This window comes from Aethalodelphis obliquidens, unplaced genomic scaffold (genome assembly GCF_003676395.1).
Source record: "Aethalodelphis obliquidens isolate GAN/ISIS:26980383/991018 unplaced genomic scaffold, ASM367639v1 scaffold32, whole genome shotgun sequence".
Taxonomy (NCBI): domain Eukaryota; kingdom Metazoa; phylum Chordata; class Mammalia; order Artiodactyla; family Delphinidae; genus Aethalodelphis; species Aethalodelphis obliquidens.
Window position 1 is genome coordinate 9,198,716 of NW_020837976.1, and position 25,628 is coordinate 9,224,343.

General features: G+C 35.7%; 1 protein-coding gene across 2 annotated transcripts in view; it reads right to left on the reverse strand.

The window, feature by feature from the left end:
• Positions 1–780: 780 nt before the first annotated feature.
• Positions 781–25,628, reverse strand: part of DSC3 (desmocollin 3) — a 42,567-nt gene continuing 17,719 nt past the window's right edge. Inside the window, exons 7-17 of one of the 2 annotated variants that reach the window (XM_027127661.1) lie at positions 23,445–23,608; positions 20,717–20,851; positions 20,148–20,333; positions 16,873–17,132; positions 16,619–16,761; positions 15,484–15,708; positions 13,147–13,362; positions 10,655–10,776; positions 6,430–6,672; positions 4,591–4,633; positions 781–4,510 (exon numbers count right to left, since the gene is read on the reverse strand). In XM_027127661.1, the coding sequence (XP_026983462.1) occupies positions 4,607–4,633; positions 6,430–6,672; positions 10,655–10,776; positions 13,147–13,362; positions 15,484–15,708; positions 16,619–16,761; positions 16,873–17,132; positions 20,148–20,333; positions 20,717–20,851; positions 23,445–23,608 (1,721 nt within the window). In that variant the 3' untranslated portion in view covers positions 781–4,510; positions 4,591–4,606. The remainder of the gene's footprint in view (positions 4,511–4,590; positions 4,634–6,429; positions 6,673–10,654; positions 10,777–13,146; positions 13,363–15,483; positions 15,709–16,618; positions 16,762–16,872; positions 17,133–20,147; positions 20,334–20,716; positions 20,852–23,444; positions 23,609–25,628) is intronic. The other variant, XM_027127660.1, reaches the window with a different exon arrangement.

Consider the following 25,628-nt stretch of genomic DNA (forward strand, 5'->3'; position numbering starts at 1 on the left):
TCTCCTATATAACCATAACCTTTTCTCCAAAAAGAGATCAGATATTGTTTTGTATTATATTCAACTACATAATTTTACTTCCTATATACATAACATTCATAAATCTTTTACTGTGTACAGGCAATGTTCTACATGCTTTAAATATATGAATTCATTTAATCATCCCCACAACTCCGTAAAGTTGGTATTGCTTTTTTGATTTTAAAGATAAGAAAACTAAGACTTAGAAGATAAGTGGCCTTTCTTAAGTTACACACTTAGTAAGTGGCAGAGCCAGGATTCAGATTCAAACAATCTGACTCTAGATTCCATGCTTCTCAGCCACTATGACCCCAAATCTAACCAAACGAATTCTGCTGGACATGTGGAACCAAGAATGGAATATTGCTTGATTTTTTTTTTTTAACTCATAATGTTTTTCCTTGACTACATTGCTCCTCCAAGTAAGAATCCTGTATCACTGTATTAATTCTGGAACATTCTGCAATTACAACCTTACAATACTTCTTCACCAGTCAAAATCAGCTGATAGTTAGACAGATATATAGACAGACAGTTAGCAGACAGTTAATATTTGTAAAGCTGTGCCCCAAATGGTGACCTCCTCCCAAATAGTATAATGATGTTGATAATTTGGTAATGACCCCTTCTCTAAAGTATTTCCCTATAAATACAATGAAACTATTACTAAGGATCTGTTTCCATTCCAGTCTTAAGCACAATTTTGCAGCATGACCACCTTGGAATAATTTAATCTCTAAAAACAGCAAAGACAAGAAATCAAGTTAACATTGTTTTATTATATCCCAGATCTGTAAATATTGCGTTACACATTAAATTTTTGCTTATTTTAACCTGCCATGCTTCTCTAAAAGCAAAGTAACTTCTCTGAACAGCAAAATTAAAGCTCTGTTAAAAAACGTTGCAAAATCTCACTGCATTTTAGACAGATAGTTAGCTGCTTCCTTACAAAAATAAGAAAAAAATAATTGTACATTTACATAAAAATTCAAGAACATTCACTGGAAGAAAAATTAAAGCTTCAGAAAGATATTTTCTTTCACACTAAAATAGCATAATTTTCACCTTACATATGTGAGGAAAAAAGAATACTATATGTTATAAATGTTTACATTAAAAATAAGAAGCCCTTAAAAGGAAAATTACTCTTTAAAATGTCTAAGTCTAAAAAGCTAGATTTCAGGAGCAAATTAGAAAACAGAAAATGGAGCATCAAATAGAAAATTCAGACACCTGTTTAATTGAACACATCTAGCTCAGTGACCAGAGGGCCTCATTAGGAATCCAGTATTCCCCATGAATGCCGTGTTTGTCCTGCACAACCAGTTCAGGCCCGTCCTGAAGACACTTTCAGACTCAGCAAGGAGTCAGCTCTCTTCTTGATTCCACACTCCAAATAAGAAAGCGTTGGTGACACTTCACCAAACTTAAATGGCAGCTGCCACTGGCCTGCGAAAAGAGGAAAAGGAAGGGCCTGGCCTAGGACAAATTAAGAAGCAAACAATGTTGCTTCAGTGTGTACCACTCATGTCCCTTTTGTGGCCTCTCTTTTTGCCCTTGAAGGCCTGGGCTTTCATGTTCCTCTCTGACTGTGCAAATACTCCACTTGGGCTTGCCCTCTCCTGGAGTTCTCTGTCCCCACCTGACCACGTGATCTTTTTCTTTCATGAATTCAAACTTCTTAGTTCCTCTATTATTTAAAAAATCCTCATAAGAAAGCAAACCCGGAAAAAGTAATTTATACTGAAGGGTGATTGATTGACAGCCTGGAGTATTTGCCAGCTAAGTGTTATTGACAAGGTTGGGAGAGAGATTAAAGAAAGGGGGCCTGATGGGAGGGCTGATTTCCTTGAATCACATCTATGCCTCTTTAAAACAAGGCAGTGATTAGGGAAATGACATTTTATAGTTTCCAGGCTTGGATTAGAACACAGTGTAAAGGTGACAGATTTGAGGTCTTAGGACAGTCACGCCCCACTTTCGTAAGATTTACCCCACCCCAGCCCCCTTTAGCCTTTAAAATCTGACCCAGAGAACATGGTTGTTTGGCTCTATATTTTTTTAAATGTCGATTGGTAGGAGAGACAATGAAAATGGTTGTAGAAGATTTATTTTTACCAGAATTAGGTTAAAAGAAGTTTTTAGTGTTAGCTCCAAGAAAAACATTTCATCTCTGGAAACCTGTCACTGGAAGTCAAGGAGCCCTAGCTGTGATAGCCAGTCACCAGTTTGCTCCCAGTCTGTAGATGCAGAAGGAGACTGCAAAGCAAATCTACAGTCCCACGTGATCCCTTCTTGCCTTTCCACTGAAACCAGAAAAGTTTAATTAACTGTATACAATTTTAAACAAATTACATAAATGTACATGAACTATTTCCTGACATGCTTAGTTATCATGCAGCACCTAAGAACCAAACATAAGTTCTCTATTTTTTAAATCCCGGATATTTATTATAGAATACACCACACCCCTGCCTCATTTAAAATTAAATGTTTTTCACTTTGTTTAAAATGTTGTTTTTCACTTTGTTTTAAATGTTGCATTGATTAATTATTTAACCATTAATGACTAGTGGTTATATATTTAACCATTAATGATTAATGGTTATATATTTGACCATTAATCAATAAACATCAATATGTATGTATGTGTATATATATATACATATATCCAGTTCAAACTGTATTCCTATCGAACATTGCTACTTCATGGGCTAGCTCAACAAATTCTGCCTCCAAAGTAAAATAAAGAATTTTTTTTTGCAGGGTCGGGTATGGGGAGCAGGTCCCAATTCTTCATAGCTGCAATATCTTAAAGTTAATTTAGTCTTAATTATTTTTCTTTCAAACTTTTCTTCAACTAGTGGTACCTATTATTTGTTGTCTATTTTTTAAGCTGTCATTTGAAGTGAGTATATAATAATGTGCTATTACGTTTATCATAAGATTAGATGTTAATTATTTTAAGTTTAAACGTCATTGCTTTTGGGGAATTTTGCAAGGCCTTCCAGAGGCTGTAGCATGTGAACAAATTTGAGAAGCACAAAATTTAAGCAACACCTTGGAAGATATTAAATTGCACCTAAGGTTTAAGTTTCCCTATATTCATTTGATTCATTATAGCATTGTGTAATATTTACCTGCTTTAATAAGGAATAATGTATTTCATTTGAAAATGGTAGTGAATAGAAATAATGAATGTTAATGCTCATTGCTACTGTAACTACGATGGGAGTCTGTTTCTTCAGACTGATTCAATGGTGTAACTACAGTCCATCTAAGGATAAGATATTCTAATTGCAAATGACTACTGTCGAGAGAAAATAAAGAGCCATATGTGCTAAACTTGCAAATGAAAATATGAAAGTATAATTCTCAAGAGAAGAAAAGCAACTTTTTCTCAGCATAATTCTCATTACTGGCAAGTTATCAAAGGTAGTTCTGAATCTCAGGAAAAAGACTTGTGATTACAATCTCAACAGAAGATCTTTACATTAAAATACTGGCAATAACTCTGTATGGTGAATATAGTTTTCTTTCTCGAGATTAAGGAAATTTAGATATATTCCTCATAACAGGACTTTTGTAAAATATAAAACACACTTTCAAAAGTATAAAAGCAACAAATTTTTTTTTTTTTTTGGTCTACACTTTCCTGGTGTAGTTTTCACATTGTGGCTCTGTGTTTTTGAGACCTTATTAGGGCAATCTAGTATCTAGAACTGCTCTTCATAATCTAATTGCTACCCAGAAGAAAAACAAAATTCTAGTAGCCTTCAGAGCAAATGACCAGGTGCTACTGATTTTTTAGAGCTAAAAAAATCCAACATAATTTACCATAACGATTAAGATTCTACTTTTATCTAAAGCTGGAATAAGGATGGAATTTCTAGCCCAGAGAGCTGTTCTACTATAGTCAGTCAAATACAGCTTCTATTGTTGGACTAATATTTAGCCAATGTATTTATTGGAAAAATATATGCAAAGAAGAGGAGGTCCTTTATAGACCTTAATTCCAGTGCTATAGCATGAGATTTGCTGGTTGTCTATTTACTCAGCAGTAAAAGAGGCAAAATCTGTTTTAACATTTTAAACTTCCTGAAAAGATAAGTAACAAACTGTTTTAAAGTAGAAATTGGTATGTAGCATAATTCAAAAATTTTAGAAAAATTCATACATATTCATATTCATAGATATCTAGATATCTAGATATAAATTAAATCTTACAATATCCCTTTCAGAAACCTCCAGAATGTCTGACAAAGATATGTCTAATTGTAGCACTGTAACATTATTTCTTTGTGCATGTTTCTGCTAAGGCAGTAAATTTGGTTTCCAAATTATTTAAAAAGTCAAGGCCATCCTCTTCCTGTTTTTCACTGCAGCAACCTACAGAACCAGCTGGAGACCCTCTTCCTTCATAGTTATACGTAAGAACATAATCTTCAGATGGCATGTGGTCTTCATCCTGATTACACAGATGCAGTTTCTGTAAAGTTTAAAAACAAGGGATTGTATTATTGTTTTAAACACAATGAAAGATAAACATAAAATTTATTTTTCATTTACCTTTTATGTTTAATTTTTAACCAGTGTGTCCTCTAATGGATTCCTACATACAAAAAATGCACATGGTTGGTCTACATCACAGCCATACTACAAAGTCAGTATATTTTACATTTCTAGTAATCCATACAAATCCATAAAAATTATGTATACACATTATATTTAAGTACATTTAAATTATTACTAAATTCTTACCCCTAAATTTTATATCTAGAGGTCAGGCTAGTCCACAAAACGGCGGCAATATGCATAGCGGTTAGGAATTTGAGCTTGGATAGTCAAGCAGTCCTGATTTGGAGTCATAGCTTGGCTTTACCAACTAGCTACATGACTTTGAGCAAGTTATAATACTGAACATCTTTAACTCTCAGTTTCCTCGTTTCTAAAATAGGAATACAGACAATGACTATCTCACAGGATCATTATTAAGTGATGAAATAATAATGCATGAAAAATACCCTTATTTTGTCCAGCACATAGTACATGTTCAATAAACTAAAATCACTATTATCTGCAGATATAATGTCAGTAATTACCACATTGTCTTCAGAATCAAGCTTCCGAGAGAGCCAAACCATGACAAAATAAAAAGATGCACCAAAAAGTTTCAGTGAAATTTAAAATAATCAAGATAACTCACACTGCAAAAACCTGGCCAGAATAGAGGCCAAGCATTCGGCCACATTTACCCTCGCTCTTTGTCACTGGCCTGTGTGCCAACTTGTCAAACTCGTGCACCTCTCCCCTTTCTCACCTGTGTACACATCCCCTCTCAAACCCAGCGCTTATTACCTTGGCTTACGTTAGCAAGTGCCTCTCTTCATGACCATTTTAGCCTCACGTCCCATTACCTGACATGCACATTGGAGAACACCCCTAAGAGTGTTTCTTAAGCTTCCCTCCTCCTCAGCCTGATCTTACATGGCTACTGACTGTCTAGAAACAGAAAAGGGATTAACATTTGAATTTGATGAAAAAAATAAATATGCTGTGGACCTATGATAACCTACAGCCATGTCACGGAATGTTGCCCATCTACAGTCCATCAAAGGCTTTAGGGTTTCTGGACCAGTGTTTGTATTACAACAGCACTGGTACTCTCTGATAGAAGAAGTGAAAACTTCGTACCAGAAAGAATACTTAATTCAGTGGTCCTCTACTCAGGCTGCACGTTTGAATCACCTGAGGAGCTTAAAAAAACAAAAGCTAAACCAATTAGAATTGGAATCTTTCAAGGTGAAGCACAGGCATTAGTATTTTTTCAAAGCTTCCCAGGGAATTTTGATGTGCTGCCAGGAATGAAAATCCCTTATTGAACCCCCCTATCTTTCACATCCTTGCTTTCCTCTGAATTAGAAAACAGTTTATATATGCATGATGCTTTTTACATGAAAAAATAGTTCATATGAACCATATTATTTAATATTCACTCCAGAATTCTGTACAGACGCTTTCTTTTCACAGAGAGATGCAGATTTGATTTGGGGATTTTTGTGATTGTGGAGAATGAGGTTTTTTCCCTATTCTTCTATATTAAAAGAGTTCATGAGATAAACACACACCTAAAAATGAAATGCAACTTTAGTGAGGGATAGTAGAATCCTCCAATTTTCATGAGATTTTAGAAATTAAGAGAAATGTGACACATGAAATAAAAACTTTTATATCAAATACTGTAACAAAATCAAAGAGCAGGGGCAAAAATAATCAGAGAGTGAGAGAGAAAGGATACATTGGAGAATCTGAAAAAGAAGTTTCTGAAAATATATATTAATCTCAATTTCCTAATGTCCTCCACTTGGACATTTAAATTTCAGGGTCGAAACACTCAAGAAAACTCACTTCACCAAGGCGGGGCTGAGTGAAATTGTACCACTCCGAGTGGTCCATCTCCACAGTGCCTCCTCTGCAGGAATCCAGGGTGTGATGATGCCCGGCCCCCTGGCACAATTCCAAGGTCTGGTTTCCTCCTTTTACCATTTCAATGGTTTCCTGCCTGCCATTTTGAACTTCTGATCCCATAGTACCACAAAAGCCTTGGCTAGAGTTGTTGACTGTATGGGTCGTAAAGCCACTGGGAGAACACTGAAATAAGATAAAATAAGACAGTTCATATAGGGAGGAAATGGATTCCAAGTAAAGTCGCAAGAAGGCAAAGGAGACAGCTCGTTTACTCAACCTTTTATTCATTCATTCATTCAACAGACATTTATCACTTTCCAATTAGATGCAAAGATAGAGACAAGGTCCCTCAGTGGCTTCAAGAAGCTCTTACTCCAATGAGGCAGAAAAATAGACAGTTACTTTAAGAATGTGATCATGCTGATGTACAGGTGAACACAGAATGCTATAGGGACACAGAGGAAGAGCATGAAAATTCAAACTCGGAGAAAGTAAGTGGAGCAAACTGGGAAAACTCTGAGCTGAGGGATTCCTACTGAGAAATAGGAGGAAGAATGCATTATCTGTAAGAGGGTCTAGAGGCAAAGCCAAATGGGGTTCCTTGGGGGTTCCCAACTTCAGCCTGTCGAGAATGCCTACCACAGAAAGTTCAAAGAGAGAGAGGAAGCTAGAGAGGTTATAAAAGGCCAGAGGACATAAAGATCTATATGCCATGCTAAAATTTTTAGACTATCTTGAAGATTATGGGGACAAAAAGAATGGTTTTAATAACAGGCAAGGGACATATTTAAAAAAAATCATTTTAGGCAATAATGTGAAAGACAAATAAGAAGGAGACAAGTTTAGAGTCATGGATATCAGTCAGTGAAACATTATAGGTGAAAAATGATAAGGATCTAAGCCAAAGTCGAAGCAGCGATGATTAAAAGAAGAGGATGGACTCCATAGAGTGCTTACTGGTGGTTAGACGGATGAGGCAGCAAAGGGAAGGGTCAGGAGTTATTCCTATGTGTCCTGCTTGTGCAACTAGATAGATGGTATGATTCACTGAAACAGGGAGGAAGGATGCACTTGCGGGTGAGAGGAGGGTGAGCAATTCAGTTTTGGACGTGGTAAATGAGAAACCTGTGGATTTCCAAAATGAGTATATGAATATGTGGTCTGGAGCTCAGGTGAGAGATCTGAGCTGGAGTATAATTCTGGGAGTCACTTCCATGTAGGGGGGAGTTGAAGCCATGGGAATAAATTATATCACCCAGAGAAAACTGCAGACCAAAAGAAAAAAAGGCTAAGAATAGAACGACAAGAAACATCATGTTTTAAAGGGTGGATAAAGGAATTAGAGCTGTGACAGAATTGATGTGGAATAGCCACTGAGATAATACGGAACCAAAAAGCCATGACTCTCTAGCCAAGAGAGGATTACGGTAAGGAGATCAATGGTGTAGAAAAAATCCAAGTAGGGTAAGAACTGGTTCAAATAAAGTAAGCACCCATGAGAGTCAAGTAAAAAAGTGGCCAGTGGTGATCTGTGTCAAAAGAATTTCCACGGAGTGCGGAATGAACAGGAAGTAATGTCATAGAGAAATCGAGTAAAAAATATTTCTCTCAAAAAATTCAGTTTCAAAGAAAAAGAAATATGGAGGGATCTAGGGGAGGACAAAGAGTCAAGGGAATATTTTGAAATGGAAAAGACTTGATTAAACATTAACTTAATGCTGGAACTGAACACCAACCCTCCAGGCCACAGGTGAGATGTTTAGTTACAGCAATAACCTCTGCATGTCAGTTTGAATTCTAAACCATCACTTTCATGACAAGACCTCCACTATAATCAGGTGTCACTGTGTCATCTTCTTACCAATTTACTTTTTCTATCTAATATGCAGAGTCTCTATCAAAACAAAGATTTTCAAGTTCAGATAATTTACTGAATCTGAAATATATCTATAAAAGTCAAACATATTATTTTACTGCCTTTGAAAAAAATACCAGAAAAGAGAACTGAACAGTAGCCATTTGGTGGCACTGCTACCCTACATTTTTTGCTTAGGTCGCTGCTACAGTAAAATTCTATCACTCACACACACACACACACAAATCCTGTTTGTCAAATCTCCTTGATGGGTATAATTTTGTCATTATAAATACATATTGAGATCATATTTCTAAGCTAATAAAGGGAGAATTGAAAATAAACTAAAATCAAAGCTGAATCCACAGTACTGTTTCACATTCTCTAATCTCTGTTCCCTCCTCCAAGTTTATTCTCATAGGGCATCAACAACTCCTTCTCCATGTTAGTGATTTTCAAATTTACTTTTCCAGTCCTGATTTTCACACAACTCCTAACCCCATCTGAATGCCTTTGACTTAAACTCAGATTCAAAACTAAAGTTACCACCTTTACTCATTGTATTAAAATGAGTTTACACATTCACCGTGAAATTTTGTTGCATTTTGTAAAAATATGCCTAAAATTATATACTGGTATAAATTAACAATTTCAAGTCCTTTTGAGAAGTGTTCCTAATAGAGAACAGGTAAATAGGTATATGTTATGGTGAAGTGGCCAATCAATGCCACCGACTCCAGCACCAAATGGCAAAGAAAAAAAATTAAGTACAGCTCAATCATTTCATTCTCAGATATAAAATAAGAGCTTACTATGAGTCAAGGACAATCATGGGGCTAAATCTATTTCCTGAATGGAGAGATAATTACAGGGTTCCACACATAGGCATGTCAAGCATAGAGGAGTCATGATTTTGCCTGATGGTGGGAAGGAAGCGAAAGAAATAGTCGATAAGAAAGGCATCGTCACCTTGAGATACAGAAAAGGCCTGATATAAAGTCACTGTCCCAGGCTATAGCTTCTGTCACATTGACTCCACTTTTTATTTTATTACTTAAAAGAAAACAATTTTATTTATACATTTAAAATATTTCTTATCCATCCCTATTTTAATTTTCCAATAACCATTTTCCTAGTAGAGTTATCTCATGCTTAAATTATCAAAAGATCCTAATCCTTTATCCTCCCCATTCCTAACGTCTTCCTGTTCTTGTTGGTCACCCTACTGATTCAGCATCACACTGCTCACGTTATGCCACTTTCGTGCAGAAAGCCTGGACTGGCTCTCCCTTACCAAGAGAATAAATCCAAAATCCTTAGTGTGCCACAAAAAAGTTTCATCCCCCATCCCTCTCTTATTATATCTTCTCCCTCCAGAACCTAAGTGTCAAGCCTCTAGTCCAAAACATCATTTCTTCCATTTCAAATCAATTTATTTACTATTTGGTGAATAATCCCTAAACTTTGTCATCTCCTTTTTTATTCATTAGGTTGTTTTTCTCCATCTCTTCACTTTCAAACCCTTCGTGTTCTTTATGGTACAGAGTAATCTGTACCTCTTCCACCAGGCCTTTCTGGTTGATATCCAGACATCATGAATATACTTATGTATCATCAGTATCTTTGAACTCCACCAGTGTCCTATCATATTGGGGCTAATAGTTTACTGTCACATTCCTATTTATTTTTCAATTTCTCAAGAATGAATTGAAATCTTTTTGAGGGAAGAACATACCTTGTAATAATTTTTTACATACTTCCCGCAGAACAAGAAGCATAGTGCCAAGCACCTCAGAGGTCCCAAGAAATATGTAAGAAAAGAAAGTGGCAGTATTGTTCCAATCTGCCCCCCCAAACACACACTTTTTTGTAAACATGTATCTTTTTGATATTTTTAGTTTATCTTGAGAACTTGCAGCAAGTTCTTCCTATTATAAATGGTCAAAGAGTTAGATAAACGAACAATATCTGAAAATATACATTGTAGAGAGCAGTCAAAAAGATTCTTCTTATAATAAATTCACAACATCAAATAATAAGTTTTAAACCATAACACTAGAGAGTAGAAAAAAGATAACTAAAACAATACATCTGGTTTAATAAATGCCCTATAAAAATATTTGAATATTGACAGATAACATATTTATGTCTACAGAATCTGATCAAATGAAAAATAGAAATTAACTCCTAAATTCTGAAATAACTTCATGAGGATGAGTTAAAGAAATTGTGGGAACTACTCAGAGATAAATAGCCGTATAAAAAAATTAATAAAATAAAATTCAAAAATTCAAAAAAAAAATTACTTACCACTTTATCATCTCCAGGTGCTTCTGTGTTTGAGATGATTAAGTTTTGCTGTGCCACATCTTCAGGAAAACTTTTTTTATTTCTGGCACTAACAAGTCCACATACTACAGTTAGCAATATAGCTGAGTTAAAAACAAAAACAAAAATGTTTAACATGCACACAATAAAATACTCATCTTTTATTTCTTATTACCTAAGGTGCACAGGAGGAAAACAAGTCACTGAGCATGGTGTCCCACAAACTACCCTGGCCCTTCTAAATGAACAGGCCATGATTTAGCTTAGATTTTAACATTTAAAGCGATTATATGTATATTTTGATACACATATCTTCAAGAGTTTGGATTCCACCCATCATTTAAGTATTTTGAATCATGAATTTTTAAAAAATCAATGACTTTTTTTTTTTTTTTTTTTTTTTTCGGTACGCGGGCCTCTCACCGCTGCAGCCTCTCCCGTTGCAGAGCACAGGCTCCGTGGGCCATGGCTCACGGGCCCAGCCGCTCCGCGGCACGTGGGATCCCCCCGGACTGGGGCACGAACCTGCGTCCCCTGCATCGGCAGGCGGACTCTCAACCACTGTGCCACCAGGGAAGCCCCAATGACATTTTTTAAGACAAAGACTTTAAAGAGATTTACTGATTCCCAAAAGAATGGTTTGCCAATATTTTGAAAAGATAACAAAGCAGACTTTTCTTCCCAGAATAGATTTATCTCCAAGTATCTTAATTAAACTTACTTTGTATTTTGCCTATTCAGAATTTTCATTCTGCATCATAATTGTGGGAGGTTGAAATATATGATAATAAAGCTAAGAGCAACAACAACTCTTTACAATGTTCTACAAGCCCCTATACCAAGGATTGCCAACCTACGGCCCCAAATCCAGCCCACCATGTTTTGTATGACTCATGAGCTGTGGGTTTTATATGTTTAAATGACTGAAAAAAATCAAAAGAATAATAGTTTATTACATGGGAAAATTATATGAAATTCAAATTTTAGTGTCCATAAATAAAGTTCTAATGGAACACAGCCATGCCTGCGGTTTAAATGTTTTCTATGGCTGCTCTCTCGCTACAAGGGCAGATTTGATTGGTTACAAATGAAACCATATGGCCTGCAAAGTTTAAAATATATACTATCTTGCCCTTCACAGAAAAAGTGTACCAACCCTTGCCAACTGTGTGTGGCCCCTTGTTACCTTTCTGGTTCCACTTCCTACACTCCTCTTCCCTCATCCTCTCTCTACTCTCAGGCCACACTGGTCTCCCTGCCTTCCTTGATTTCTCAAGCATTCCCTCACCTTAGGGCCTTTGAACTGACTTTCTCCTCTGACTGAAAGCTCTTCCTTAAGTATTCTTGGCTGACTCTTTCACCTTTTCCAAAAACCATCAATGATAACCTTCTCAGTTAGGCTGGCCCAACCATCTATTGAGAATTACTATCACTAGCACCCATCCCCCGCACTCACCCACACACACTTTACAGCACCAGAGACCCTAATTATCTGGCTCTATTTTTTTCCTCCACAGCATTTAATTTATTTATTACTTTACTGTCACAAGGAAGACTTTGTTTTGGCTTGTTTGCTTTTGTCTGCTTTGTTCATTGATGAATCCCAAGCACCTAGACAGTTCTGGTATATAGTAGGTGTTCAATATATATATATTTTTTTGAGTTGATAAAAAATAATAAACACTTATTAGAAATGTACCATGCACTGTTTTAAGCTCTTCACATGCATTAACTCAATGAACCTCCGGTGCTACCCCATAAAATAACCTACTACAATTATCCCTTTTTACAGATGAGGAAACTGAAGCACAGTGAAGTAACTTGCCCCAGGTCACATGTCTTACAAATAATAGAGCTAGGGTCCAAACCCAGACAGTCTGGTTCCAGAGTCTTACTCTTAACCACTAGTCCTATCACAGAATAAAGGAACAACAGCTAAAATAAGCTGAAGGATTGAATGGAAATGAAAAGAGAAGAAAAAATACGGCACCATTGGGAACTACATAACTGGTTAGGAGGAGGTTAATAGAATTTAATCAACCTGGTAGGATACACCCAAGAAGAGATATTGCTGTGATTTGAACACCTCCCATAAGTCTGTAGCTGAAATGAAAATGACATGACACGAAAGTGGCTTTTAGTGGACTTGCATATGGCAGAAGTTTTAGATTGTTTGATTTAGCCTTAAAAGGGGTAGTATGAGGACCAAGAAATAAAAGCTATACATTGACAGGTTTGGCAAAATCTAAGGCATTTTCAACAGTTCTGTCCAAGAATGAAATCTTTGATCTCAAAAAGGATTTTGCTTCTTCTCACAGAAAATATTCACTCAGAACTCAGAAAATAATACAAAAAGAATTTGTAAAGGGGACTCACACCTGACAGATAGCTGGACAAGATTTCTTTTCAAAGACCTTTTCCTGCACTCAGATATTTATTTTATATTTCAAAGTCAGGTAAGTAAAAGGACTTACAGAAAAGCAATGCTATACCCAGAAGTATCGCAAGGATCGCCCACGTGCCAAGTATCGCTCCTGCAGCCATGCGACATTGATCTGGGTAAGTACAATCACAGAGGTTCACTCTCAAGGTTTTTGTTGCAGATTGACCTTCTACATCTTTTACGGTAATGGAAATAGAATACTCTTGAAATTTGGCATTTTTCCGATATGAAAGACGGGCAGCTGTATCTGAAAGAAAAGAATGATATTTTTAATGAACATTGATTCCTCCTCTAACATCTGTTCCGCCACACCTATTTTTAAAGACACTATTCTCAAAGAACCACCTTCCATGTGAAAATGGATAAAAAAAGATGACGATCTTCAACCTTTTCAGGCACTAATATCACCAGATGTATGTTGCCCACTGTAACTTTTTAGAAGAGAGGCTTAAAGAAATAATTTGGCATTGGAGTGACCCAGCAGCCTTTCAGCAATATTTAGTATTCCCTTATTTCCTCCCTTATCTACAAGCTAATGATTGGCTCTTGACATACACTCCAAGCATTTCTCTAAAGTACCAGTTTATGGTACTCATAAAAAATTAACACCAATAGTTACACACAAGAGATGTCTTAAGTTCATATTTTCTTATCCATTTATCTTCTGGTACCTGTCCACTGTCTTTATGTATAAGGTAATTTCTCAAAGGGCAACTGACCCTTGGTATTTAACACCTTCCCTGTGGAAGTAATCTCAATACCAGAAAACTAATTAACATCACCCAGGCTAGGTATAAGGCTTACATAAACACAGACATATCTATATCCTAACAATACAAGTTTTTACGAACAGCGATATTTCCCCAATGAACTTGCTACCTTATTTCAATGACTTTATTATCAACTGACCAAAAGCTCCACACACTTTCAATGGCAATTGCAATCTTTTGGGTTTTTCAATAAGTGAAATGACAAAATACCATAATGCACCTCCTGGAAGTGATCTGTAATTTCTAAGCCTTTCTTAAATGCACGGTTAGAGCTGTTGAGAACTTCAAAGATTTCTGGCTACACCTCAGACACAAAGCTCCCCAGAGGAATGTGAATTACCACTAAGGTTTATTTGGAACTTTTCAGGATTATATTGTGTTTAAAGTAAAATCCTTCAAATCTCTCTCGTCCCTCAAGACCACAGGCTTATTCATTACCGCAAGACCAAGAGCCATATTCATGTCCATTCACTCGTACTAGTGCAGCAGCCTCTGACTTTCCCTGCTACTCAACTCTGCACTCTTCAAACTGCCCTCCTAACTGTTATCAATGTCACTGTTTTTAAGACATAAACCTGGTACAGCATTGCCTTACTTGTACACTCTCAATGCGTACCTGCTGTCACCAACCATACAAAGGTCAGCCTCCTCAGCTAGTACATAAGGCCCTTCATCACCACTCCCGCCAAATCTCTCGGCATTCCTACTAAAACCTTCTAAACTCTAACAACCCTGATTTACTTATTGCCCTAGTATTTTCCTGATTTCATGCATATTTGTTTATCAATTATTGATTAAACAAACATTTATTAAGCAGTTAGTGTCTACCAAGCACTGGGCTAGGTGCTGGAAATACACAGATGGGTTACAAATGTTCTGAGAAAGTCATGTATTAGAGCAGAAAGGTAAACAAATAAGAATACAACACGTAGATTACATGTAGATACAACAGGTAGACAGTAGGTGCTCCATAAATATTATGAATTAATATCAAGCTAAGAAGTGGGAAGGAGGTAGTCTAGGCAGAAGGAACAGCATATGCAAAAGCTGAATTGCATGAAAGAGCACAGCATAGCAACAAAACAGCAGGGAACTATGGCTATAACATAGAAAACTGTACACCTCAGAAACCACTACTGTAGCAGTCTGCACTGCAGGCTTCAGTGCCAGGCCTCTGTCCACAGCCCACCATGTTTCCTTCCAGAATGTTATAGAGTGCTTATCCCACATACCCAGACCCCTTATTTCCAGAGTCTGCTTACACTAAAATTTAAGCCTCCCACCTTCTGTTCTTTCCTCATCGCACAGTAGTTACTTCAAAAACACAGCAAGAACAGTTTATTTTAATGATAAGTTGCTCGATATTTTAACAAGGATTTTTTGTCTTTGTTGTAAATGTAAATTCTGCCTTCATAAAAATTATGATTTTGTTTCATTTTATGTACAATATAAAACACAGGTCCCACACAATGTGTGCAAAAGTTACTTCTAAAATATGTTCATGAGAATCCATTTTACATTATGCTTCACGTGAGTAAAGCAGTAAATCCATTCTCACTTATTTCAGAGCATATAAATCATTATTTTTGATGAAATACCATTAACTTTGGCAAGGGTCCATAGTCTGTTGATTTCTGGAGAAGCTTTTGCCAAGCTGAAGTGAAATGGAGCACCGTGCATGGGCTCGTCAGGATCAACGGCTGAAATGTCAACATGTTCCATCTTTGGTTTGCAAATTACTAGATAATTTTGAAGTATTTCTGGCGGATTATCATTCTCATCTACAATTTTAACTTCAATGGTTCCAGTACATGATCTACTATCTAGGAAGAAAGGAAAAAAGTTTAGTGTAGTTCATAGACTTTTATAGTTTCTTAAGAAAAATAATCAACTAGATTCTACATAGGATGTATGGGTTTTTTTTTTAAATAAACTCTGATCATTAGAGAAAATGGTAAATAAGAAGGCAGATGGATAAATGAAACCTGTAGATCACCTAAAATGAGTATGCTGTTGATAGTATCAGATATAACTGGCCATAAAACTTTTACCAGAATTATTACCAAAAAGTAAAACCAAATGTCTGAATTTCAAACTCTCTATTTCCTTGGGTTTCGTTTGGTCCAGATGTTAAGGAACAGTAAAGTGACTACAGAAAAGTTACTCTAATCCTGGTACACATTTAAACCACTTAGGGAGATTTTAAAAAATATACGATGCTCAGGCTCCCCAACCAGGGATTCTGATTCAGTTGGTCTGAGGTAGTGTCTACACCTTGATATTTTTTTAAATGTCCCAAATTATTTTAATACGTAGCCAGGATTGAGAAACTCTGGGTTACTTTAAGGAACAGAATTCAAGGAAAGAATTATTTTGACTTAATAGTCAGCTGAGCTATTTAACAGCTCAATTTAAAATGATGTAAAGAGATCTAGAAGAGTCTGGTGAGACCATTTCCTCTAGTCCTAGACTTAAGTTTCATCTCTGTCCTCTGACATAGAGATCTATAGGCATTTAAGATGCTGCCATGCTAGGGATATAAAGATAAATAAGGCATGGTTTCATGTCACCAAGCAGTTTCACCTTGTTTGATGATTAAGATAAATAGAAACAATCTTTAAAGTAATTTCTAAGAATTCTATATACTTAGCACAAGGATAATTCTGCACAAGAATAAATGAAGTTTATTCTCTAATTCTTTTATAACATACCAGATGAAAGCTGGTGTCTTACCTTTATCTATTGCCAGGACTGTAACATTATACAAGGCACTTCTGGGAGTTACAGCCTCCCTGTCTAAGATTTTGGAAGTTTCGAGTGAGCCCGTAATTTCATTAATGGTGAACCACCCTTTCGGGTCATGCAATAATTTGTACCTGTTAATAAAAAGTAAAAATAGTTTTTAGCACTATAAAATGTATTAAAATATATTACTGTCTCATTATTACAAATACATAATTAGTATGTGGTTATAGATTTCTTTGTACCTTAAACCACTGCTACTTTTAGTGTCAGGGTCATATGCCTTATATCCATCGATCTTTGAACCCACTGGGGAGTTTTCTTTAATCTGTACACGTTGGACTGCAGGTCTGCATTCAGGCCCTTCGTCCTGATCCTTCACATTAACTGTGACCATGGCTCTGTTCATGTTTGCCATTCTGAGTGTCACATCTCCAGTAAATGGAGCTTCATTGCCTACTCCAATTTCCAGGATCACTTGACGGATTTCTTCATAATTCAGTGGCTTTAAAAAAAGGACAAGTATATGAACATCAGTGTAAAATACATTTGGTATTTTAAATAGCAAGTGATCTTTTGTCGATATGAACAGTGCTACATAAATTCTGTGCTCTCACTTAGCCAATATTGACTTTTATCCTTTGCTAAAGAGAGAGGTGATTCTTCACTAAGCCTTTAGCAAGAGTGGTCAGAAAGTTTCTGCAGGTGGTTTTATGGAGTTGTGGGAAAGCAATTCCTAAAATATTTTTATAGCTCATTCTTACTAAGGAAAATTATTCTGAACCTGAAGATAATGCAAAAACATGACCGTGTTCTTCTGGCCTTATTTAGAAGACCGGCCTAAGGGTCATCTGACTCTCGGAGAAGGTTCAACTTACTATTTACCACCGATGAGGGCCCAGACATTTTACAGCTCTTATAAAACTAGACGTTGACTTAAAGCTGAAATGGTGCAGTGATTTTATTTTCTCTCTGATAGAAATGGTATTTCAAATGCATGTTTTAATTGTCCTCTAAGGCATATAACTAAGCAATCTTTATTTCAGCTTTTCCTTTTATCAAAATCCATACAGCTTCTCATTTCTTCTAGGAAGCTGCTTTGGCTTTTTGCTGAGTCCCTCACTGATAAGTTAAGTAAACTTTTTACCGATGCTAACTATTTTTATGAAAATTTTATTTTTGACAATTTGAGAATTATACTTTGGCATTGTTTGTAGTTTATCCAATGAAACTCTCACAGTGAAGAATGCAGAGGGGTAAGAAAAATATAATGTGCTATTGGCACTATTATTATCGTCATCCCCATTTTAGAGAGCAGGAAAGTGAAGAAGAGGAAATAAACTGGGTTTCTCAAAGCCAAAAGAAACTCATTCAAGCTGGAGCTTCAAGCCAGGTAGTCTGGTATGAGTCCATTTTCCTAACCACCACACTATAATCCTTCTGCTTAATTGACTCACCAGCCTCTAAAATCTTCTAAATCAATTCTTTGGTTACAATTGATTTTTATACAGCAAACAAGCCAAATCCATAAAACAGTATTTTACACTGTACTGAAAAGCTAACGCACTTTTTCTTTCATTCTCTTTCTGCTTATCAAAATAATCACTGGCTGAACATTGAACAAAATCAAAACTGATGAGTAAAATTTTGGGTTTAAGCCTTTCTCCACATCTCCACTTCTAGGCAGTATCAAGCTGAGATACTAATACCACAAGTCCAATAAGAAGTCAAGAAAAGTTCTGAATCTTAGAATCTACAAAATGTATGTGAAATTCTTTTTGATTCTTTTATTAATATCCCAGAAACTGGAGCGCCAAGAGAGAAAAGGATTAATATCTGTTTATTTGCCGCTAATGAACACTACCTCACAAATTGCTCGTATTGCTATGATCAGGCTGAGAGTCTGCTAGCAATGAGAAATGGATGGAAATTTAGAAAACAGCTGCTGCCCTAGAAGAGGTGCAGTTATTCAATCTAGAGTTACTTGCTAAAAGCCCTAGAGATTTTTAATGCAATCTTTTAAGGCTTAAACTGGATATTGCTGTAGTAGCTTAAAACTCTGCAAGATTTAGAAATCTGATGGGATGAAATCAATGATTAATGAAAAAATATGAATTCTCTTCAACCATAGGATACCTTCTTGTTTCATCAACTGAAAAAAAATTGTCCAAAAATATCCCATATCTGCACTAAGATGCTAACAATTCCCTAGAAAATGTATTGTTGTGAAGATGGATGTGAGGACTTTCTACGTTGAGAATGACCAAGAACTGTCTTCCTCACTCAAGCTCTGATGCACTGCTGCTGTTGCTGAAATGCAGAGAAAATACTAAGATGGAAAGATTACCCAGGACACCCAGCTAAAGACTGAATTAGCTCATACTCTACAGTTTCAAAAAAGTTACCTATTATGGAAAATTATAACACTATTCCCAAGAACATGATGTGACTTCTAAAAATATAATACTAATATCCTATAGTTTACCAAGTGCTCTCATTTTCATTATCATATTTGAACAGCTACTAGGAAGGCAGAGAGAAATATTATTTATATTTTACAGATAATACAGAGGCTAATTTTCCAAGATCACAGAGCTATGCAAAGCAATTTAACACAGGGCTTAAGAGCAGATAACCTGGAATCAAAGAAACATAGATTCAAATCCTCTCTCTACTACATCTGAGCTGTGTCACTTTGGGTAGGTTTCTTAATGTCTCTGAGACTAAGTGTTCTCTTCTGTACAATTGTTATAAGAATGACATTTAACATTAGCGCACACAGTAAGTGCTGCTTTACACTACAGGACAATTTTCTTTCTTTTTCTGGGTAAGGAATATAAAACCAAGAGTCCTTCCCAAAAGAGCCTTTTCTGCCCTTATAACCTGGACCCTAGAATGTAACAGTACTACCAAAAATACAACATATAGAACAAAGAATATGTTCATTCAGTGCTGTTTGATGTAATACTATATTTCATCCTCAGTATTACCTTTAAGAAGTTCAGATACAACCAGTCATATATTCAAGAGAGAGAGAGACACAGAGAGAAGAATATGAGCCTCTAAATTATATCATGTAAAGAATAGTTAGAGGAATTGGGAATATTTATCTTAGAGAAGGTAAATCTCAAATAGACATCACAGCCTTTTCAAAGGATTATACCTGTTTTGTATAACATTAGAGATAAAACCTGGTCCAAAGACACGGGTTACAAGGAGAATAATTTAGGCACAGTAAAAGTAAGGCCTTCTGAGAATTAGAGTTCTCCAGACATGGAATAAGCTGCCAATGGATATACAGAGATTCTTACGATCGAGACTGTTCAAGCATAAGCTAGATGCCTAATAGCTGGTAACAAATTATAGAAGAAAGGCAGCATTAAAGCAGAACAAGTGAACTAAATAGATTAAGTTCTCTTCCAACTTGTAAAGTCTATGATCTGAAACTACTTAGTTGATTAAACCATTAGTTGATTAAAACTTAACTTGCCAAATTGTCTATTACTCATTATTACTTTACCTTTACAACACAGAGAACACCTTCATTAGTTTCTTTGTCTGTACTGATTTTGAAATGTCCATTTTCATTGCCCTTTAAAATAGTAAAATTGGCTCTCCAACTGGCAGTGTTAATTAAATCCTTATCTTCTATAGGTATTCGTAAGATTTCCACATTGAACGTATTTTCCTCTACTGATGCTTCATACTGAAACAGAGAAAGCGCATTAAAAACTTACTTTATAAAGGAAACTTTTACAAAGAAAGTAAAATGTTTCTTCCACTCCAAAAGTACTTGTTCTTACAGCTTTTGCCTAGATTATTTTAAAACATGAATCACAAAAGCATTGTTTTACTAAGGGTTATCTTTTAAATGAATGAAGAACTTTGTTACAAATAAAAGACTAATGCTATGGTCTTTAACAAAAGGGAGAGAATATAAATACTATTATGAATAAATAAAAGATATTTATACATCAGATATTTCATTTTATTGATAAAATAAACATGCATACTTCAAAGTATGATAAATATTTTATTCAGATTAAATAAAGATAACAATAGAGATCAATTTTGATATTATCTACTTACAGCATTTTGTCTGAAAGTGGGTAAATTGTCATTTGAATCTTTTACTGTTATGATGCAAGTTGTTGTATTCATCAATCCAAAAAATTGACCATTCATGTCTTGCACTTTCATTATCATTGAGTACTTGTCTACAACCTGAAAACAAAGCAAATATTTAATTAGCTTTAAAAACCTTGTTTAGATTTATAAAGGAAACCTCAGTTGTTCACACTTCTATTGGTGTGTATCCATGCTTTTATTTGATTTCCCTATTTGTATATACCCAATGACATGGTAGACGGGAATAAAGCTGAAAAGGTAAGCAGAAATTCAATTACAAGATCCAGAGTAAGAATGTAGACTTATGCTTAAGGAGCAGGTAATGGGAAAGGTTTTATGCGAGTCATAGTGGGAGCACAAAATAGAAAGAGTTGAGTTTGAGAAAGAATATATTTAAAAGAAGGTCAAGCACAATTTGGAGTAAGCTGAGCTGAGGTTCAAAGAAACCAGTTAAAGGCTCCTGAAATAGTACAAAGCTGGGGCATTAGCAATGAGGACAAAAGGAAAGGGTGAGGAAAGTTATCTGTAAGTCAGAATGGAGTTGGACTTAAGAACAGATGGTATGCACAAGCTACGAGAGAAAGAGGGGGTGGAAGATGCTGCTCAGGTGTACTACCTGGATAACAGGCACACAGAAGTATCACCAACCAATACAGGAAGACAGCGGTTCTCTGAGGAAGTGAACACTGGCAAGGTTGGCAAGGAGAGGCGAAAAAAATGAGTTTTGTCTGGTGGATACTGAATTTTACGTTCCTATGGGAAATCTAAGGAGAAAGGTCCAGAAGACAGCTGGATAGATGGCCCTATAATTCAGGGGAGTTCAAGGCCAGAAACACCAATCTGGGAGTCAGCAGTATGTAGATAGTGGTTGAGATTATGGCAAGAATCTGATTTCCTGGGAGAGGTTAAAGGATGAGAAGAGCTGAGGATATAAGGAACAACAGCATTTCAAGCAGGAGGGAAGTAAGAAGACAAAGCAAAGGACAGACACTCAAAACAAAAGATCAGAGAAGCAGGAGGAGAACCAGAAATCCAAGAGAAGAGAGAGTTTTAATAATTGCCAGCACTAGAGAGAGTTTTAATGATTAACCTTTGGATTAGGCAGTTAGGTGGTCACTGTTGACTTCTGTGAATGGAGTTTGCAAATGGTGTGTTGATGATGAAATGGAGTCCCTGGTCTGTGACACAGTCACCTCTGTTGCCTTTCCTTCTATTTTACTCTTCTTTAGCCACTCTACTCCTTTTGTTCTTCTTCATTTTCTATTTCCCTCTCTCCCTTCCTTGGTCTTTATTTTACTCATCCTTCTTTCACGGCGGAAACCAACATTCCCACCCCGAAACGCTCCTTCCACAGGCTCCAGCACTCTCTGAGACTCTGCTTTTTCTTCCTCTAAATGCAGTTTCTCTAGCTCCCTTGTTCATTTCTTTACTTCCTGTATTGTCCCCTACAACACACCTCATGGTTGTTCCCCACAAAATCCCATTATATTTTTTTTGATCAAGCAAGCATATCTGGATTTGACCCCAAATCTGTATCTTACAAGCTGTGTAACCTTAACTTATTTAATTTCTCTAAGCCTCATTTGTCAATATTGAAAAATTAGGAAAAATCCTTGTTTTCACTTGATTACCGTATCATCTCTAAATATTCCACAGATTCAAAACACATTCATATTGTTCCCTTCAAACTTTCCCATTTATTATGGCCATTATGTATTTTATCACATAGCATGTCCTGACCCCACAAAAATAAAAATAATAATAAATAAAACCTTTGTACTCTTTTTTATTCTTTTTTATAGGTTCTCACCACCTCTCCCTTTTGCTCTGACATCAAATCCTGCTGATTTCTTCTTTATAATATGTCTCCCAGTCGTATCGATCCTTCCATTTATGTTACTCTGGTTTTAGTGGGAACCACTGAAGTGTTCTAATAAAGCTACTTTGTACATATGAAATTGATTGATCTGCCTCAGTCAATAATGCAAGACTCTGAGTTAAATATGGGCTGATGAAATGGACAAGAGCAAGATCAGAAGATTCAGTGCAGTAATCTGACCTGGGCAAGTCAATCAATCCTTCTGTCACCTTTCTCCCCTATAGATTGGATATAACCTCTATCTAATCAAACAAGGAAATTATAAAGATGAGATCAAATTATGCATAAAGAATTTGAACATCAAGTGCTATACACGTAAAAATATGCTATTACTATCATCCAAATAGTGTTACAGATTTTTAATAATCAACTTTATCTCAACTAATCCTTTCCTGATTAAAAGTACATATCTATAATAACTGGATAGGGATCAGGGTATAATCTATACCCATGGAACAAGCAACACTAATTGTCCTACATGAGAATTGAGCTGGAACACTGAGCTGGAACCAACTAGCCATACATGAGAAATAAAGTATTATTCAATAATATCAACATTCATAGCAATATCTTTTTTTCTCACCCCTTCTGAACACCAGTTGATCTTTATTTCTATTCCTCATGGTTTCTCTTACATAAGGAAATAGAAATAATATAAAAACAGGTAACATAGCCAGGAATTCTTATTGTCTTATGCCTAAATAAAATAAAATGAGAAACTCCTAATCCACAGGATAGCAAATTATAGTAAATTGGGGGTGGTGGGTTCAACCCCAAGTAAAATGATAATCTACGGATTGTGAAAGCTACCTCTCTGTCCAAATAATGAGAGACTGTGATTACACCTGTGCTGGGATGCACAGAAAAGATCCCAGGTTTTCCTGGCGTCTGCTCCAAAATGCTATACATCAGGCGCGTATGCATCGTGTCTGGTTCATCTTTGTCTGTGGCACAAATCACTCCCACTGTAGTACCTACATGTTTAAAAAAAGAGTCTTTACTTTCCAGAATTGCAAAATATGTTTAGGCATATCTACACTTCTCAAATTCTTAACAGTGATGGTGGAAACCTAATTTACGATGTATTTCTTACCAGAGATATTCCATCTTTACACAGTACTGATGAAGATGACTTCAAATTTATAATATGAAACACTTTGATGCTGAGAATCAAGGCATACTCTTACTTTGCTCACAGCTTAAACTATTTGATAGTAAATTTATTAAAAACTTATTTAAATGGCATCCAAGAATAATTTCAACACATATTCCCACATACTGCAATAACTAACCTAGCTGGAGAGAGAAACCATGTCTCCTAAGCAATCCGATTTTTTTAAATCAAAGTTTTGATTAATAACTAAATCAAGGCTGACTTGGGTTATAACTGGATAGATGATGAAGTTGACCTTTTACATCTCAGTCTCTTTTCTATTTTTTGCTAGTTCTTGATTTGCTTCCTTCTCTTCCACCAGATTTGTATCCAAACCTCACTGCCCCCAGCCCCACTTAATCTTATTTCATACTATTTACCATTTAGGGAGAATTTAAGTTAACTGTTTCTGCAGTTAGAGCTATTAGTATTTTTCATCAGTATGGAAAGTAAGAATATTGCTCTGATAAAGGACTTCAGGTATCAAAGAGTACATACAGGTGGTATTTTTATAGTCTAAGGATAGTGTTCCAATGCCCATGAAATTATAATACATAGAACCACTTTGCCTATAGCCCTGTATGTGAGGTTGGCCTGAGGAACAATACATAGACACATACAATCATATACATATATATATGTGTATATATATATTCATTGAAATTTTATATTTGAGGGAAATAAAAGCCAAGTAAAACTATTAATGCAAGGAAGTATTAGTTTTAAAATAATTTTGTCATTATATCCTTAAACTTTATATATGTGTGTATATGTGTGCTTAAGTATATATATATGTGTATACATATATATGTATACATAGATATAGATATAAATTTGTAGAGAATGTCCAAATACATACTTAAAAGTAACAAAAAGATTTCTGCCGTGGATCAATAGGAAGACATGAAGTAATAATCTTATTATTATAAGAAAATAAATTATCTTTTCATAGAAAGCTGTTTATAATCTTTATAAGACATACATTTTCTTCCTGCAATTTCATTGACAGGAAGACATAAACACTATTTTAATTCTCTGGATACAGAACTCCTTTACTTACTACATAAAACCTTCCTAAAATCTTGACTTGAAAATTCTTTTCCATGAGTGCTATATTTCACTATTCATTGAGCACCCTTTGCCCAAACCCTCTGTGTGTGAGTTAAGGCAAACTCAGAGAACACCTTCAGAGTACCACAGCCTTAACAGGGCTGAACCTACTGGTGTGATATGCTTAAAGTATTCTGGGTTAATCTGGGCATCAAAGTGTTTGCCCTAGATCCTTCTCTGTTACTACCAAAGAGAACAGAATGTTCAACAAAGAGTCTAAAACCAATCATCCCTCTTTGAAAACAGAAAAATGTAAGAGTCATAGACTTGTGAGGTTAAAAACATTATAAGTCAACAAACATAATTAACTCATTTTATAGATCAGAGAACTTAAAGGAACTTCCATTAGTTCCCACAGTGAAATAATAACAGACCCTGAATCAAAAACTAGGTTTCCTAAACTCCAAAGCAACAATAATTTTTTTAATTGTACCACGTGAGTAATAAAGAGGTTAACATCTATGACATCAAATTATCAAACTAAAATATAAAAGGAAAGAGCAGTTACAACAATCCACTGAAGATCTAAGTAACTCCTAGAAACTTTAATAAGCAAGTTAGCTAATCCTCTATGGTTGAGTTCACTTCCTTTCAACTTTATTGTGAGTGGTTATTCTCCATATTGCAAGTCTCAGAAGACATTAAGAATGCCACATTTAAGGGCCTATTGAAGTGAAACACTTTGGTTTTCCACATGTGAGAGCAAGTGTTTAGGATGGAGAACACACAAA